Source organism: Chelonoidis abingdonii, chromosome 20 (assembly GCF_003597395.2).
Source record: "Chelonoidis abingdonii isolate Lonesome George chromosome 20, CheloAbing_2.0, whole genome shotgun sequence".
Taxonomy (NCBI): domain Eukaryota; kingdom Metazoa; phylum Chordata; order Testudines; family Testudinidae; genus Chelonoidis; species Chelonoidis abingdonii.
Window position 1 is genome coordinate 4,597,869 of NC_133788.1, and position 16,095 is coordinate 4,613,963.

At 46.2% G+C, this 16,095-nt stretch overlaps 1 protein-coding gene across 1 annotated transcript in view; it reads left to right on the top strand.

Moving 5' to 3' along the window:
* Window positions 1-291: 291 nt before the first annotated feature.
* The window catches only part of UNC45B (unc-45 myosin chaperone B), a 33,573-nt gene continuing 17,769 nt past the window's right edge, over window positions 292-16,095 (top strand). The window contains exons 1-8 of the mRNA XM_032789663.2: window positions 292-420; window positions 4,160-4,321; window positions 5,755-5,791; window positions 9,401-9,576; window positions 10,000-10,089; window positions 11,634-11,801; window positions 15,272-15,440; window positions 15,831-16,001. Of these exons, the coding sequence (XP_032645554.1) occupies window positions 4,160-4,321; window positions 5,755-5,791; window positions 9,401-9,576; window positions 10,000-10,089; window positions 11,634-11,801; window positions 15,272-15,440; window positions 15,831-16,001 (973 nt within the window). The 5' untranslated portion in view covers window positions 292-420. The remainder of the gene's footprint in view (window positions 421-4,159; window positions 4,322-5,754; window positions 5,792-9,400; window positions 9,577-9,999; window positions 10,090-11,633; window positions 11,802-15,271; window positions 15,441-15,830; window positions 16,002-16,095) is intronic.

Below are 16,095 nucleotides of genomic sequence, written 5' to 3' on the forward strand. Positions count from 1 at the left end.
ACTATTTGCTCCTGCGGCTCAAATGTCTCATGCTTCCTTAGATAGACAGAGAAGGGGGTCTGTGCATTTTGGGCAGGGGTGTTCCATCTGCCCAGCTGTCAGCTTTTCCTATTTAAAAAGTCCAGAGTCCAGCTTTCGGTGACAGCAATGCAGGTGTTTGAAATCCATTTTGGCTCTTTAGCAGGCGGCATCAGAATCCTCCAGTTCAAGAAACTCTTTTCCTTTTGAAACCTGACCTCACCCCCAACCACTTGCTCACTGTCCTAGGCTTCCTGACCATGTCACTGAGCTATATAAAGCACAGGAGGCCAGCCTGTCCCTGTAGTACAAGGGGAGGAAGCCAGTGGACGGGCTCAGCAAAGCAGAGTGAGAGTGTCCCAAGCTGGTGACCGTCGCAGCATTTTGAATTCTCCACCCCAGGTATGGAGGGCAGGGATGGGCAGGAACCAGCGGGATGCAATGCACTGCCTTTGGACATTAAGGAATTGACTAGTTTTTATTTGGAATGCATTTCCACTGCGGGGCTGGGGAGCTCGAGTTCAGTGACAGGTGACACTGACAGGCTCCAGGGGCAGCTAATGCTGCCCAAATATGGCTAGGAACCGAAATGCGAGATAGTCTTTTCTCATCATGTGATGTATGCACACTGACCCCACCGTTTACTGTGCTGAGTTTTAAGACTGCAACACCCACCCTCACGCGCACACAAATTGGCTGCTGATAAAAAGTTCTTCTGGGCTTTAAATACTGCTTTTAAAAAGCCAGGTCAGCCCCTTGCATGCTGAGGAGCAGTTTGGGTTTTGTTTTAAATGCTTCATTCTAGCAAACCACTCCAATTGCCATACTGATCCTACACCAGTTCTGGCAGTGGAAAGAGCTTGAGCAGGTTCTAGAAATTCTTTCCTAGAGTAGGGACAACATGAGTCCTTAATCTGAGGAAGTCTCTTGTTAGCCTTTTTCTTTCTTGCCTTGTTGGCTGAATTTTTAAAAGGCTGCTTTGGGATTTTGTTAACAAAGTTGGTTGACATTTTATAAGAAAAATTTTAAATGGCTGTGTCAACATTTGAATTTTGACGAGAAACTCGCATGCGGTTTTTGTTTCTGAAAATGTTTTCCTATAATGCCGAAATACAAAACATTGCGTATTTATTGTCTTGTAAAATTAACTTCAGTTTTGCCCCTTCTTTCATGCTTATGTAAAGGTCTTGACTCACCGCTGTGGCACCTCCCATTGGTTGGTCTTAGGGAATTAGTTCTCCCAGCATCTGGAGCACCCTCTGCAAGCCGGTGATCCACCTTACCACTGGCCCTGTGTCCCTCCCAGCACCCCAGTGCCCTTGTCTTGAGTGCTGCCCCTCCGGCAGTAACCCTCACAGCCTCAGGGTCTCCCCCTCCCAGGGGAACCCCCACCCCCTATCCCCACTTCGCCTCAGTGTTCAGCTACTGCCAGTCACCATCTAACCCCCTGCTCACTGGGGTGGACTGCAGTGTAAGCCACTCATCATAGGCAAACAGGGTTCAGACCTGCTGCCTCTGCCTACCCATGGGCTGCCCCCTGCAACCCAATACCTACTGCACCTTACCAGGCCTGCAGCCTGGGGCTTTCCTAGGCCAGAGCTCCCCGGCCCCCTAGGCCTTTCCCCAGCCCTGCTCCAATCTAGGTTCCCTTCTTGGCACCTTGCAGCCAGGCCCTTCTCCCTCTACAGAAGGAGGGAGGCTGCCTGGGCCTCTGGCTCACAGCCTTTTAAAGGGGCCAGCTGGGCCTGATTGGGGCATGGCCCCAGCTGAGCCTACTTTGCCCCAACCAGCCCAGGCTTCTTGCCCCAGCCACAGCCCTCTCCTGGGCTGTTTCCAGCCCCGCAGGGCAGGAGCGGGTAATCACTCCGCTACACTTATCACAGAAATGCAGTGTAATACTATAGATCAGGGCTCAGCAACCTTTGAGAAGTGCTGTGCCAAGTCTTCATTTATTTACTGTAATTTAAGGTTTCACATGACAGTAATACATTTACAGGGGCTGGTGGATGGAACCCCAGACTGGCAGCGGGCTGAGCGGGGCCGTTGGCCAGGACCCCGGCTGGAAGGGGCTGGTGGACGGAACTCCAGACTGGCAGTGGGGGTGGCAGACAGAACCCCATACCGGCAGCGGGGTTCCCTCCAGCCTGACCGTTCACCTTTTGGAATCACTCATTGTAGTCCCCCTATAACCAGTTCCTTATCCACCTTCCAATTCTCATATTAACCCCATCTTCTCCAGTTTCACTAATAATTTTCCACATGGAACTGTGTCAAATGTCTTACTGACATCCAGGTAGATTAGATCTACTGCATTTCCTTTGTCTAAAAAAATCAGTTATCTTCTCAAAGAAAGAGCTCGGGCTGGTCTGGCACGATCTATCTTTTGTAAAACCATGTTGTATTTTATCCCAGTTACCTCTGTCCTTAACTATTTTCTCATTCAAAATTTGTTCCAAGATCTTGCATACAATTGAAGTCAAACTAACAGGCCTGTAGTTTCCCAGGTAACTTCCCCCCCTTTCTTAAAAATAGGAACTATATTAGCAATTCTTCAGTCATTGGATACAGCCTCCAAGTTTACAGATTCATTAAAAATCCATGCTATTGGGCTTGCAATTAATTTCCTTTAATTTCTTGGCTGGAGATTATTCAGGGCTCTTGATTTAGTACCATTAAGATGTCTGAGTTTGATTTCCACCTCGGATGTGGTAATTTCTACCTCCATATCCTAATTCCCATTTGCCACCCTGCCACTACCTCTAAGCTCTTCATTAGCCTCACTGAAAACTGAGGCAAAGTATTTATTTAGGTGTTTGGCAATGCCTAGATTATCTTTAATCTCCATTTTAGCAGTCCCACTTCTTTCCTGGTTGGAGTTGCATCACATACATCAATATATGTAAATAGGCTGCCAACATTCTCCAGGGCCAGTTTTAAGAGCAGCTACACTTCCAGCAACAATGTGCTGGTTCTCCCAAGTGATGGCAATGTGAGCTTTCAATTTCTCTCCCCTGCTTCCTTAACCTTCAGTGAAGTGGTTATAAGTGCTTGTATTAAAATCTGCAGTGCATGACCTCTTGCTGAAGCAGCATGCGTGGGATGGAGATCATGAGATCAGACTGGTTTGAGGTTTCACTGCTGTGGCAAGGCAGCCCTTCTGCTTCACCGGAATTAACTCTTCCTCCTCTGACAGGGCCAGGGAGAGTGTCTGTCTTCTCTCTTTGGGGTTTCTTTCTCAGAGCCTTCCTGGTGGGCCCCGGGGCAGGCCTGAGGAGTACTCCTCTGCCAAACCAAGGGAAACAAGTCTATAATGCACCAAAAAAAAGGGACTATCTTTCCCTGGCCCCCTCACTGGGGCAGGTATTGTCCTGTCGCTGACCCTGGGGTGTCAGTCCTTCCCCTAAACAGACATTGGGTTTGGGTGTCTCCCCTATGAGGAGGAGTGCAGTCTCTCACACTGGAGAAGCTGCTCTCCCTACTGTCACCAGCCCTGCAGTTGTCTTTCTTCCCCCACAGGAGAGAGGTTTTAACAGGATTCAGGCAGCCCTTAATTGGACTCAGGTGTCCCTAACTGAACTGAAATAACCTCTTCCCAGCTTGTGATGAAAAGGGTCTTTAGCATTCTAGGGTGAACATACCTGTTTTCCAAGCCCCTCCTGCAGCCATCCGGCCTGACATTGTCACACTACCCAGGCACTGGGATCTGGAATTCCAGACTTCTACTGTTTAAAATAAATGCACATTAGGAAAGAATCCCGCATGGATGGAGGAATAGTTCCTTCCATCTCGGGCGCATTCAGTCCAACTTCCCTGATTCCATAATGCTTAGCTCCCTACTACAGGGCAGCAAAATTATCAGGAAAGGGCAGTGAAAAGATTTTGGAGACAAATTAGGGCAACTCCCCATCCAAGTATTGCTACCCTGATGCTGACATGCTGCACTGTCCTGTGCTAGTTATCCAGCATTATGCATCACTGTTCCATCAGTACAAGGGAGATGTTTAATTTTGCCTGCACCCTATGAGGCAGATACTTAAGCATAAAAAGTGCTGCACATTTTACAAATATTAACCAAAGCATTAACTTAAATTGATACCACACCAAATATTATGAGAGGCTGAACTGTGGCTTCCTTTCCCAGATGGAGGACCCGGCTCAACTGAAGGAGGAAGGCAATAAGTATTTTCAGGCCAATGACTATGAGAATGCTATTAACAGCTACACCAAAGCCATGAAACTTACCATGGACAAGTCACTGCAGGCTGTGCTGTACAGGAATAGGGCAGCCTGCTTCCTGAAAAAGGTGAGATGAGAACCTCTGAACTGGGGCTGGATTGGGGGGGAAGTGAAGGATTATAGCAACTAGTGATGGCGGACAAGTGGGTTGGGGCATTGGGGGGCTTATCTGCTCACATTATTTTAATATAGAAAACAGTGCTGCTTGCACTACCAGTTCCAAAATGTTTTGCTCTCTTCAGCATATCAAGTTGTGAGCCCGGGGACATGCCGGGTACTGATATTCTGCAATAGCTTTGAGCCATCTGTGTCACAACTAATTTTGAAGACGTTACTTTGATTTAGATACACTAAAGTGCATTTTTCTTTCCATGGAGTGTTTCTGGTTGGGTCATAATGTCAAACTGGTGACAAGGATTTGTAGAGGTCTAGTGTGAAGGGCTAAAAATCATAGAATCTCAGAGTTGGAAGGGACCTCAGGAGGTATCTAGTCCAACCCCCTGCTCAAAGCAGGACCAATCCCCAGACAGATTTTTGCCCCAGATCCCTAAACAGCCCTCTCAAGGATTGAACTCTCCACCCTGGGTTTAGCAGGCCACTGCTCAAACCACTGAGTTTTCCTTGCCCCCCAGATGGGTTTGTTTACTGGGAGGGAATGGAATTGACCCGCTGTTCTCAGTTGCTTGTCCTTGTGTCGGAGCCTTCCTGCCTATTAAACAAACAGGATCCGACTGGAACACACTGCCTAGCACAAACCACGTGGAAACAAGTTCTTAAAAAGCGGGGACCATACAAACAGAGGCCTTCAGTTATTCTCATCCTGCCAAAGAGCCATAGCCCTGCAGCATTAATTCTCCCCGCACTCACTACCAAGGAGGAGTTAATTCCAACCAAGTTCCAGGTGACACTGTTTGAAGATGAAGCAAAAATATCAGATGCTACATCCATCTGGGGCATAATGTACTAGCTGAGGAATGTTAGCCTCTGGGCCCAGCCTCTAGAGAAGGGCCCCGTGCTGCTTACCAGTTAAGGGAGATCTTTAGCCCAAACAATAGATGTTTTTGGTAGCAGAGGGACCTGAATTCTTGACCCTCATTCCTCTGTGTAAGTTTTATATAGACTTGTCTCTGCAGTATATGAACTTGGGAGCCTGCTTATCCACAACATGTTGTTAACACACACATCAAAGGAGTCCAACTCACGCTAGGCTGGTTTATGGTGACCTGCTATGACGATTTCTACAAAAGACCATCATACACAAGCCTGCCGATTGCCTGATCATCTTCGCTACTGACATAGCCAGGAGAAAAACCTGAAATGATGCAGAACCAGCTCTTTGGAGCTCCTCCATTGCTCAGTGATTGTACTGGAAGCTGTACAATGTGTCTTATGTGACAACCTCTCTCAGCCCTACGTTTCTATGATTCTAGACCAGTAAGGAAAGGGTGTCTACTGCCCATCTTTACAGCTAATAAATCTCTCTTCCCTCTGAATCAACAGGAGAGCTATGCCCAAGCAGCATCAGACGCTTCTAGAGGTAAGCAGAAAGAGAACTCTAAAACGTAGGATCTGAGGGTTACTACATGCACTTGCTCCTCCATCTAGTTTGTTCTCAGATCTGGTTGTGTCCTCCTTAAACTTTTTTATTTTTAAGTGTGAGTTTAACTGATTTAATTATTTGCTTGGTGTTAGGTTTTGCGTAAATGAACAGGTAAATACAAAAAAGGTATCCCATAACTAACTACTATCTATTGTACTCATGTAGCGTTACTGTTTTGTATAGTGCAAGAAATCAGCTATAAAATTGTGTTGCTTGGAATGTTAAATACCAGGATTCTATACTAGTTCATATAAAGTTCATCCTCTTAGCTTTACAATGAAATAAGAGCATCACTGTTCCATGTGCTCATAGAATGGGGTGTGCTGGGGAACAGGACTAAAGGTATCCTCTCTACATGTCCATTGCGCTTAAAGGGAGATGAAAGTGTTCTACCCGGGTAAGTGTGTCCTTAAAAATTGAAAATTAAAAATGTCAGTGAAGGCACTCTCATTAGGAAAGGGATCAATAATAAGACAGTAAATATCATAATGCCACTATATAAATCCATAGTGCGCCCCCATCTTGAATACTGTGTGAAGTTCTGGTCACCCCATTTGAAAAAAGATATATTAGAATTGGAAAAGGTACAGAGAAGGGCAATAGAAATTATTAGGGGTCTGGAACAGGTTCTATATGATGAGAGATTGAAAAGACTGGGGCTTTTCAGCTTGGACTACTAAGGAGATGTTCTGATAGAGGTCTACAAAATCATGAATGGTGTTAGAGAAAGTGAATAGGGAAGTGGTGTTTACTCCCTCAAATAAACTGGAACCAGGGATCACCGGATGAAATTAATAGGCAGCAAGTTTAAAACAAACAAAAGGAACTAGTATCAGAGGGGTAGCCTTGTTAGTCTGGATCTGTAAAAAGCGACAAGGAGTCGGAAAAGGAACTACTACTTCACGCAACGTTCAGCCAACCTGTGGAACTCATTGCCAGGGGATGTTGTGAAGGCCAAAACTATACTGGGGTTCAAAAAGAACTAGATAAGTTCATGGAGGATAGATCCATCAATGGGTATTAGCCAAGATGGTAAGGAGTGAAACCCCATGATCTGGGTATCCCTAATCTCTGACCACCAGAAGCTGGGACTGGATGACAGGGGATGGATCACTCAATGATTGTCTGTTCTGTTCATTCCCTCTGAAGCACCTGGCATTGCCCACTGTTAGAAGACAGGATACTGGGCTTGATTGACCATTGGTGTGACTCAAAATGGATGTTATTTTTTTACTTTGGCAAATCCATTCAGTGAAATAGGGGGAAAAAATCTTTTCCCTAGACAAAAATCCATGTTCAGGTGTCAGTGTGGATCCCACTCTAGGTACATGTGAGCCTCACGCACACAAGAGCTGAATCTTTTGACTAGCAGTGTCCACTGGGCTACATCTGTGCCATGTATGTCCTTCTGGCTCCCCACCCCCCAAATCCAAGGGCATGGTAACTACTACTGTCCCTCTGTTCCCTCTTTCCACCCGTGACAGTGAGACAGAATTAGTGATGTTTGACCCACTATCTCTTAGCCCTTTTCCCCCTGATTCTGAGTCAGATTGGAATCCATTTTCTCCACCCTTATTATTTTTCTCCTTTTAATTCAGAATCACTAAACCTTTTGTTTCGCTTGGTGCCTAATGGCAGACTCCAAGCCTGCAGGCTCTAAGCCTTGCCTATCTTGCAATGGCTTTATCTCTTTCATTGACTCCCACAACTGTTGTCTTTCTTGCTTTTTATTGTGAGTCTAGCTAACCTGGGTACTTACAAAGTGCCCATCACCATAATACTTGAGCAGCTCACTATCTTCAGGTATTTATCCTCACAACTGCCCTATGAGCCTGGGCTAGATTGTCATGCCCGTTTCACAGACGGGGAACTGAGGCACAAAGAGACTAAGTAACTTGCCTAAGGTCACACAGGGAGTCTGTGGCACAGCAGGGAATGGAATCCAGGTCTCAAATCCTAGGCTAATCTCCTAACCACTGGGCCATATTCCAGACTGGGATTCTGTTCTCTGAACAGTCTCTCCATGGACATGGGATTATTGGGACACTTGCCTTGAGTTTCATCTGATGGACAAATGCATGCAGGCTACCTCAGACCCAGATGAGAGACGATTGACCTCTGATCAGGTCCCTGTAAAGTCATCCCCTATGAGTGCCCCTACTCAAATAAAGACTTGGCACTGACGACCACTCCAGTACCAGCAATGTCAGTATGGAACCTGGTGCTGCCTCTTCCCATGTTATAAAGATCCTTGAAGGGGTTGTTGCATACTGACCCATCCTTCCGAGAACCCTCTCCTGCCTGGGATCTCAATGTCGTTCTTGTAAGAGGTGCTTTTGGGATGGTCTTTATACCATCTTTCCCTCAAGACTCCTCTTAGCTGAAATCACGTTGGTTAGAAGGGTCAGTGAAGCCGAGCTCTCATGGTTGAACCGCCTTGTGTAACAGAGTTTTGAGACCTCCTCTGAGGCTTAAGCCTAACGTGGTCTTGGTGTTCCATTTGCACAGTCTCCTACCTTATCTGTAGTCTCCCAAAAAACCATTCTGCGCTTGGGGGGAAGAAACTTCACACTCGGGACGTTCAGGGATCTTATTACAGTGTTAAATATTGGTATGTTAAAGCCCTTCAAACTGTCTTCTCATCTCTTCGTGGCCCTCTCCTCCCAGAGGATATCAAAATGGATCACGCAGTGCCTATCAATCAGCTACCAAATGGCCAACGGACCGCTCACTCCACCAGAGCACACACTATCTCATCTGCCAGCTTCAGGAACATGCCAAATTGGAAATCTGTAAGGGAGTTCTGGGAAGTAACTCCTTGATGTTCGTTAAGCACTGTGCCCTGGAACGGGCTACAAGGTCAGATGCCATGTTCAAGAGAGCAGTATTACCATCCCAGGTAGGTTAGATCAGTCAGGATGACTCAACCCCACCTTCCAGGTGGGACGCGGTTGTCAGTCACCTAAAGTGGGTTCCACACTGACAACATAGATTCATAGGCTTTAAAGTCAGAAGGGACCATCATGATCCTTTTGCATGTTGCAGCCACAGAGCCTCGCCCACCCACTCCTGAAATAGACCCCGAACCTCTGGCTGGGGTACTGAAGTTCTCAGATCATGGTTTAAAGACTTTGAGTTACAGAAAATCAACCATTTACACTAGTTTAAATCAGCAAGTGAGCTGTGCCCCAGGCTGCAGAGGAAGGCAAAAAAAACCCAGAGTCTCTGCCAATCTGACCGGGGGTGGAAATTCCTTCCTGACCCCAAATCTGGCAATCAGTTAGACCCTGAACATGTGGGCAAAAACCCACCAGGCATCTTACGGAACCAATGACTTTAAGTCGCTGCTCTTTCAGAAACAGATATACAGATTGCATTTGACTGTGTCAGCTATCAGATAAGATAGAGGTTTATTGAAGAAACAGGGTAACTGAGCCCTGGGAAAGTGCCATGTACCTTCATTGTTATTGTCTTTGTGAATCCTCTGTATGGGGCTGGACTTTGAAGCAAATGTTAATGCGTTTTTGTATTTGATCACTTTTCTAGCGATTGACATCAATGCTTCAGATATTAAGGCCCTGTACCGGCGCAGCCAGGCTCTGGAGAGCCTGGGGAAGTTGGACCAAGCCTTCAAAGACGTCCAGAGATGTGCCACCATTGAGCCCCACAACAAAAATTTCCAGGAGACCCTGAGGCGTCTGGGAGCCAAAATTCAGGAAAAGGTAAATGCCTTTGCAGCAGCACCAAATGCTTGGGTGGTGCACACAGAGCTTTGCATCCAGGTGTACTGATGCTGAAGACATGCCACTGTACTCCAGAGGAAGCGTATCCGCTGAGAGTAGCTGGCAAATGTCACTCGGAGGGCTGGAAGATGACATGCAGTGTGTTCACCGGCCTGTACTCCACACAGAGAGAACAGCTTATGGGCTGAATCTCTGGCTCTATTCTTGAGCTGCAGAGGTGGAAAGAGACACATTTCAAAAGTCAAAACCCAAAGCCCGTGTGCAGTTGACGCTGATTTAACAGGCCATTTAAAATGATTGCAGTTTGAGAGAGATGTGTGCAGCCTAAACACAAAGAAGAGAACTCCGCCTCGGGGTTCTGCCCTTGTGCCTAACACGTGACGTTCTTTCATCCCTCTACAGCTGCACATTCAGTTCTCCACCGATGCCAGAGTGCAGAACATGTTTGAAATCCTCCTGGATGGGAACAGTGAGAAAGAGAAGCGAGAGAAGGTGAGACTTAAAAGGCAGCCGGGGAGATTACTGATACTAACTTTGTCAGACTTCAAAGCCCACAGTCAGGAGCAAAAGTCATCCTTGCCCTCCCCAGCCATTCACAGGACTCCAGATACATGAACAAATAGAAGGGGGAAAGGGAGGAACTGAACTCAGTGAGACAGCAGAGAACTGACATGCTCAGGCGGGGAGCCCCACAAAGCCGTTGGAATGTCAGCAAAGCTCCCAGATCACAAACTCAAGTCAAAACCAGATCTGGTATCTGCAGCATAGGCCCATATCTAACTGCCCATCCCTTTTCCCCCCTCTTCCTGCCACTCCCTCCTCCCCGAAACGTTTCCCAATGTTCAAAGGGAAGGACCCCAGCTCCACCTGCAGGACAGCTATTTGCTCAGTTTAGTTGTATGTCACCCAAAGAGCACGCTCCCTCCACTTCCCGTGGGACATTATTCCACAGCCTAACACCGTGGCTCCCAACCTTTCCAGACGACTGTATCCCTTTCAGGAGTCTGATTTGCCTTGTGTTTCCCCCAAGTTTCACCTCCCTTAAAAACTACTTGTTTACAAACTCGGACATAAAAATCCAGTGCACTCTTACTGACAAACTGCTGACTCTCTCCTTTTTACCATGCAATTATAAAATAAATCAACTGGAATATAAATATTGTCCTTACATTTCAGTGTATAGTCTATTGAGCAGTATAAACAAGTCGTTGTATGAAATTCTAGTTTGTACTGACGCCGCTGGTGCTTTTTATGTAGCCTGTTGTAAAACTAGGCAAATCTCTAGATGAGTTGAGGTACCCCCTGGAATTCCTCTGCATGCCCCCAGGGGTACATGTACCCCTGGTTGAGAACCACTGGCTTAACAGATCTTGCTGTCAGGAAATGTCTTTCCCTTCATTATGCCTAGCTGTCCCCCCTTACACCACCACACATGATTCCTTTTCAGTCTTGGTGCTAAGCCTTCAAATATTTGCAAACTGTTAAAGTTTCTGAAACCTCACTTAGCCAACCTATATTGCCATACCTGTTTTGCCATACCTGTTTTCTCTCCATCCCTCTATGGCTACGTCTACACTACACGCCGCTGGCAGTGGCGTTTAGTGTACGTGTAGCTACACGCTGCAGCGAGAAGCACGGGGAAGGACTCCAGGAGCAAGGAGGCAGTGGGACACGCTACACTGCTAAAAACAGTAGGCATGGCTTGGGTGAGAAGAGAGCTGTGTGGGATAGGTACCTGAGTACGCACTTTGTGTCCTTCAGGCATCTTTGCTGGTCAAAGCTGTGCCTCTCCATCTACATAGCTGTGTATCTCTGTGGCAGGGGGTCTACGTGGATGTGTACATTGCAGCCGCTGAAAGAAGTGCAATGTAGACATACCCTAAATCACTCCCTTTGTGCATCAAAGTCTCCTTCTGAATGCAACTAATTTGCTAGGATGTGGATTGAGACAATCATTTCATAGAGGCCAATGAACAGCCATTGATATCACTCCTTGATTACTGACCCTCTGACTTCTTACACCTCTTTTTACCCAGGCTGCAAACAATCTCATTGTTCTGGGGCGGGAGGAAGCAGGAGCTGAGAGGATATTCCAGAACAATGGGGTAAAGCTGCTGCTGCAGCTGATAGAAACCAAAAATCCAGACATGATCCTAGCGGCCATAAGGACCCTTTCAGGCATGTGCACTGGACACAAGGCAAGGGTAAGTCATGTGGCTCAAATCCTTTCTCAGTCTCTCACTATAACTGGGGGACTCAAAGGAACCTGCTTCTTGCTATTTCAGAATGGCCATTCTTACATGCATATCAATCTCCTCTTACTAGAAGGACAAGAAAAATATATTTTGAACTCCTATGATCTGGCTGTTCGGGGAACCAAGTCTGTTTCTAAAAGAGAAATAAAAAGCGAACCTTGCAGTGAATGAAATACAGAGAAGCCAGAAGGTGAAAGTCACCCTTTATAGTGTGCAAACTTGACAGGCTGAACCTGTGATGCTGTTCTTGGACTTCAGGTTCAAAGATATCCTTCAGCACGTAACGGAGGCTGGTTTAACACCAGCCCTTGTGAAATGAGGTGTATGTACAGCCACAATCCTGTAGGAGGCGGCAGTGACCAAAGGTGGGTTAAGCCAATATTCTGGACTCCTTGCCAAGCAAGGGGTGTGAGGTGACTTGATGGAGCAGTGAGATACATGGTCTTTATGAGAATGATGGGAGGTGATTAGCCAAGACTTTCATTAGGTGAAGTCAGAGGCTGGAGGAGGAAGATGAAGGTATCTAGAAAAGCCCTAAAGTTTTGATGGGCCATGAGCCACCTTTTAAGTTAACCCACCCTAGTGAGTATTGTGGTCCTCAAATGACTCATAAAGTAGCCCTCTTAGACTCATGACAGTCCAGACTCTGTACTGGTAAGCAGTAATACTTCAATTTTGAAAGGTGTCATGGAGCGTGGGGGAGTGAGGGCCCTGCATCCTGACACTTCCTGCAATTCACTGTGACTCTCAGCCAGCCAATAAAACAGAAGGTTTATTAGATGACAAGAACACAGTCCCAAGCAGGGCTTGTAGGTACAGAAAACAGAACCCCCTCAGTCAGGCCTTCTTGAGGGGGTGGGGAGCCCAGACTCGGGTTCTGGGTCTCCATCCATCTTCCCCAGCCAGCTCCAAACTGAAACCCCTTCCCAGCTCCTCCCCCAGCCTTTGTCCAGTTTCCCAGACAAAAGATGTCACCTGGCCCCAACCCCCTCCTGGGCTCAGGTTACGAAGGGCAGCTGCCATCACTTACATGCTAGCCATCAAGTATCATCCCTCAGTGAAGTCACACCTTATTTCCCATCCCCATCTAGTACTCGTGCAGCACCCCAGGGAAACGGAGGCAACACCCGTGTTAGCAGAAGACAGTAAACTAGTAAAACTCCCATGCAACCTTACCAGGTTAATACTCCGTACTCCATCATAGAAGGAATAAGCAGCTGAGAGATTGAGACCATACTTATGTGGCTGCACATGGGGATACACACATCACTGGAGACAGGTGCAGGCCTGACAAAGCCCTGGCTGAGATGATTTGGTAGATATTGGTCCTGCTTTGAGCAGGGGGTTGGACTAGATGACCTCCTGAGGTCCCTTCCAACCCTGATATTCTATGATTCTATGACAGTACTACCTACCAGTGGCCAGTCAGCTTTCGCTGAGCTCAGGACATTTTATTTAGGACTAAAGGATGACAAAGAAAACATTCTATAAAAACAGATGGTCCTACATAGAGGCAGGTTCCAATCTTCCAAATCCTCTTAGCAGGCTTTGACCCCCTCTGTTTGTCTCAGGTCAAACTGAGGCTCAAAGGCAGGTCACTCAGTCGGTTCAGTATCAAAAGCTCTTTCTTTGCCCACTGGGCCTCTTGACCCGCTCTGAACCATATATGCCATTCACCCCAAGGCATGGTGCTTCTCTGGAGTTATCTATCCTAGGATTCGCAATAATCACCCCTCACTGATTTTTAATTCCTGTAGGAAGCTCTGTAATGGTACCCCATGGAGCCAGAATACTGTCCCTATCCCACAAAGATACAGATCAGTTACCAATAGAAAATGTTATGAATGTTCCCAGTGCCAGAAGTCACAGGCACATCTTTTGAAGCAGCTGTGCTTCCGAGGGCTTTCATCTGTCACACAGGTCACTGTTAGGGTGACCAGATATCCTGACTTTATAGGGACAGTCCTGATTTTGGGGGCTTTTTCTTATATAGGCATCTATTACCCCCCACACTCCTTGTCCCAATTTTTCACACTTACCCTCTGGTCACCCTAGTCACTGTACACCGTTTCACTGAGTCCATCCACCATCTAGATCTATGTGCAGGCTGTAATGTTTACTGCCCTAAACAATACCTGACTGATTACTGAGCCACCACTGTAGTAGCATTGTTATTTATTTGTATTCTTGTAGCACTGAGGATGCTTCGTCGTCACCGAGCAGGGCCCCATTGTGCTGGGCATGTGAAAGTCTCCCTGGGAAAACTGCAATTATAAAATACAGATGATTAAGTCCTCCCTTCTAGCCAATGGCTGGAAACTGCCCTCTCTAGTCTCCCCATCAGGATCTTAGTAGGACAGAAACTGCTCCTATAAATGCAAATGTGAGTCAGGAAGTAAAAATATAAAAATAATACATAATAAAATATATAATACAAAATAGTGGGGTCTAAATTAGCTGTTACCACTCAAAAGAGATCTTGGAGTCATTGTATATAGTTCTCTGTAAACATCTGCTCAATGTGTAGCGGCAGTCAAAGTGAACAGAATGTTGGGAATCATTAAAACAGGGAGAGAGAAGACAGAAAATATATTGACTCTATATAAATCCATGGTATGCCCCCATCTTGAATACTGCATGCAGATGTGGTCCCCCCCCACATCTTAAAAAAGATATACTGGAATTGGAAAAGGTTCAGAAAAGGGCAACAAAAATTATTAGGATTATGGAACGGCTTCTGTATGAGGAGAGATTAATGAGATTGGGACTTTTCATCTTGGAAGAGAGATGAATATGGGGTGGGGGGATATGATAGAGGTCTAAAATCATGACTGGTGTGGAGAAAGTGAATAAGGAAGTGTTATTTACTCCTTCTCATAACACAAGAACTAGGGGTCACCAAATGAAATTAATAGGCAGCAGGTTTAAAACAAACAAAAGGAAGTATTTCTTCATACACTGCACAAGTCAGTCTGTGGAACTCCTTGCCAGAGGATGTTATGAAGGCCAAGACTATAACAGAGTTCAAAAAGGAACTAGATAAATTCATGGAGGATAGGTCCATCAATGGTTATTAGCCAGGATGGGCAGAGATGGTGTCCCTAGCCTCTGTTTGCCAGAAGCTGAGAATGGGTGACAGGGGATGGATCACTTGATGACCTGTTCTGTTCATTCCCTCTGGGGCACCTGGCATTGGCCACTGTTGGAAGACAGGATACTGGGCTAGATGGACCTTTGGTCTGACTCATGGCCGTTGTCATGAAATACAAAACCACTCCCTGTGCTGTACTGGACAAATTCAATATAGTCCTGTTATTTCATTGCCTATGCCAAATGTTACATTTTAATGAGTGAAATGTAAATTGCTCTATCTAGATAATATGAACTATAACACTGAATCTTATCTTTCATCTGGGCAGGCCACAGCAATCCTTCACCTCCTGGGAATTGACAAAATTTGTATGTGGATGGCTGTGGATAACGAAGAAATCTCTATGGCTGTTTGCAATCTCCTACAAGTCATTACAGACTCCTTATCAGGAGAGGGAGAGAGAGAGCAACATGGGAAAGAAGCAGCTCTGGTGCTGGGTAATTAATTCTATGTAACCACTGAATGATGACAGAGATGTGAAGAGATCTCAGATTCCCATTGCACTGAACAGTAGATCCTGCAAATTCTGCTTTTAGTTGCCTGCGGGTGGATTTGCAAACACTGAGGCCAGGGGTCTAGGCTACATAATATCCAGCAACAAGCACGGTTAAAAACACCCTTATTCAGAAGACCTTCAGACCCCTGAACCATAATTAGAATGAGCAATCATAATGCTTTTCTGTACTTGTATGAAATTGACACGTTGACTAGGCCACAGCCCCATGTACATTCTAGTAAAATAACCATTCATAAGTGGTATTCAGTAGGGTAATCTGCCTTCAAAGTGCTGCTTCTTTTAGCCTGCTGCTGCCTTGTCTTTTGTGCAGACACGAACAAGGATTTGAAGATGATCACAGTGCACCTGCTGGACATGCTGGTCAGTAAGAAGGTGTCTGGGCAAGGTCGGGACCAGGCTCTCAACCTGCTCAGCAAGAACATACCAAGAAAGGATCTGAGAATCCACAACAACTCTAAAACCATCTTCGTCATTGACAGTGGTGAATGCCCTTTCCCCACACTTAGACTTGAACGCGTGTCACGTGCAGCAAAACTTCCCAAGCCGTCCTCTCTTAGGGACACTTAAAACAATCC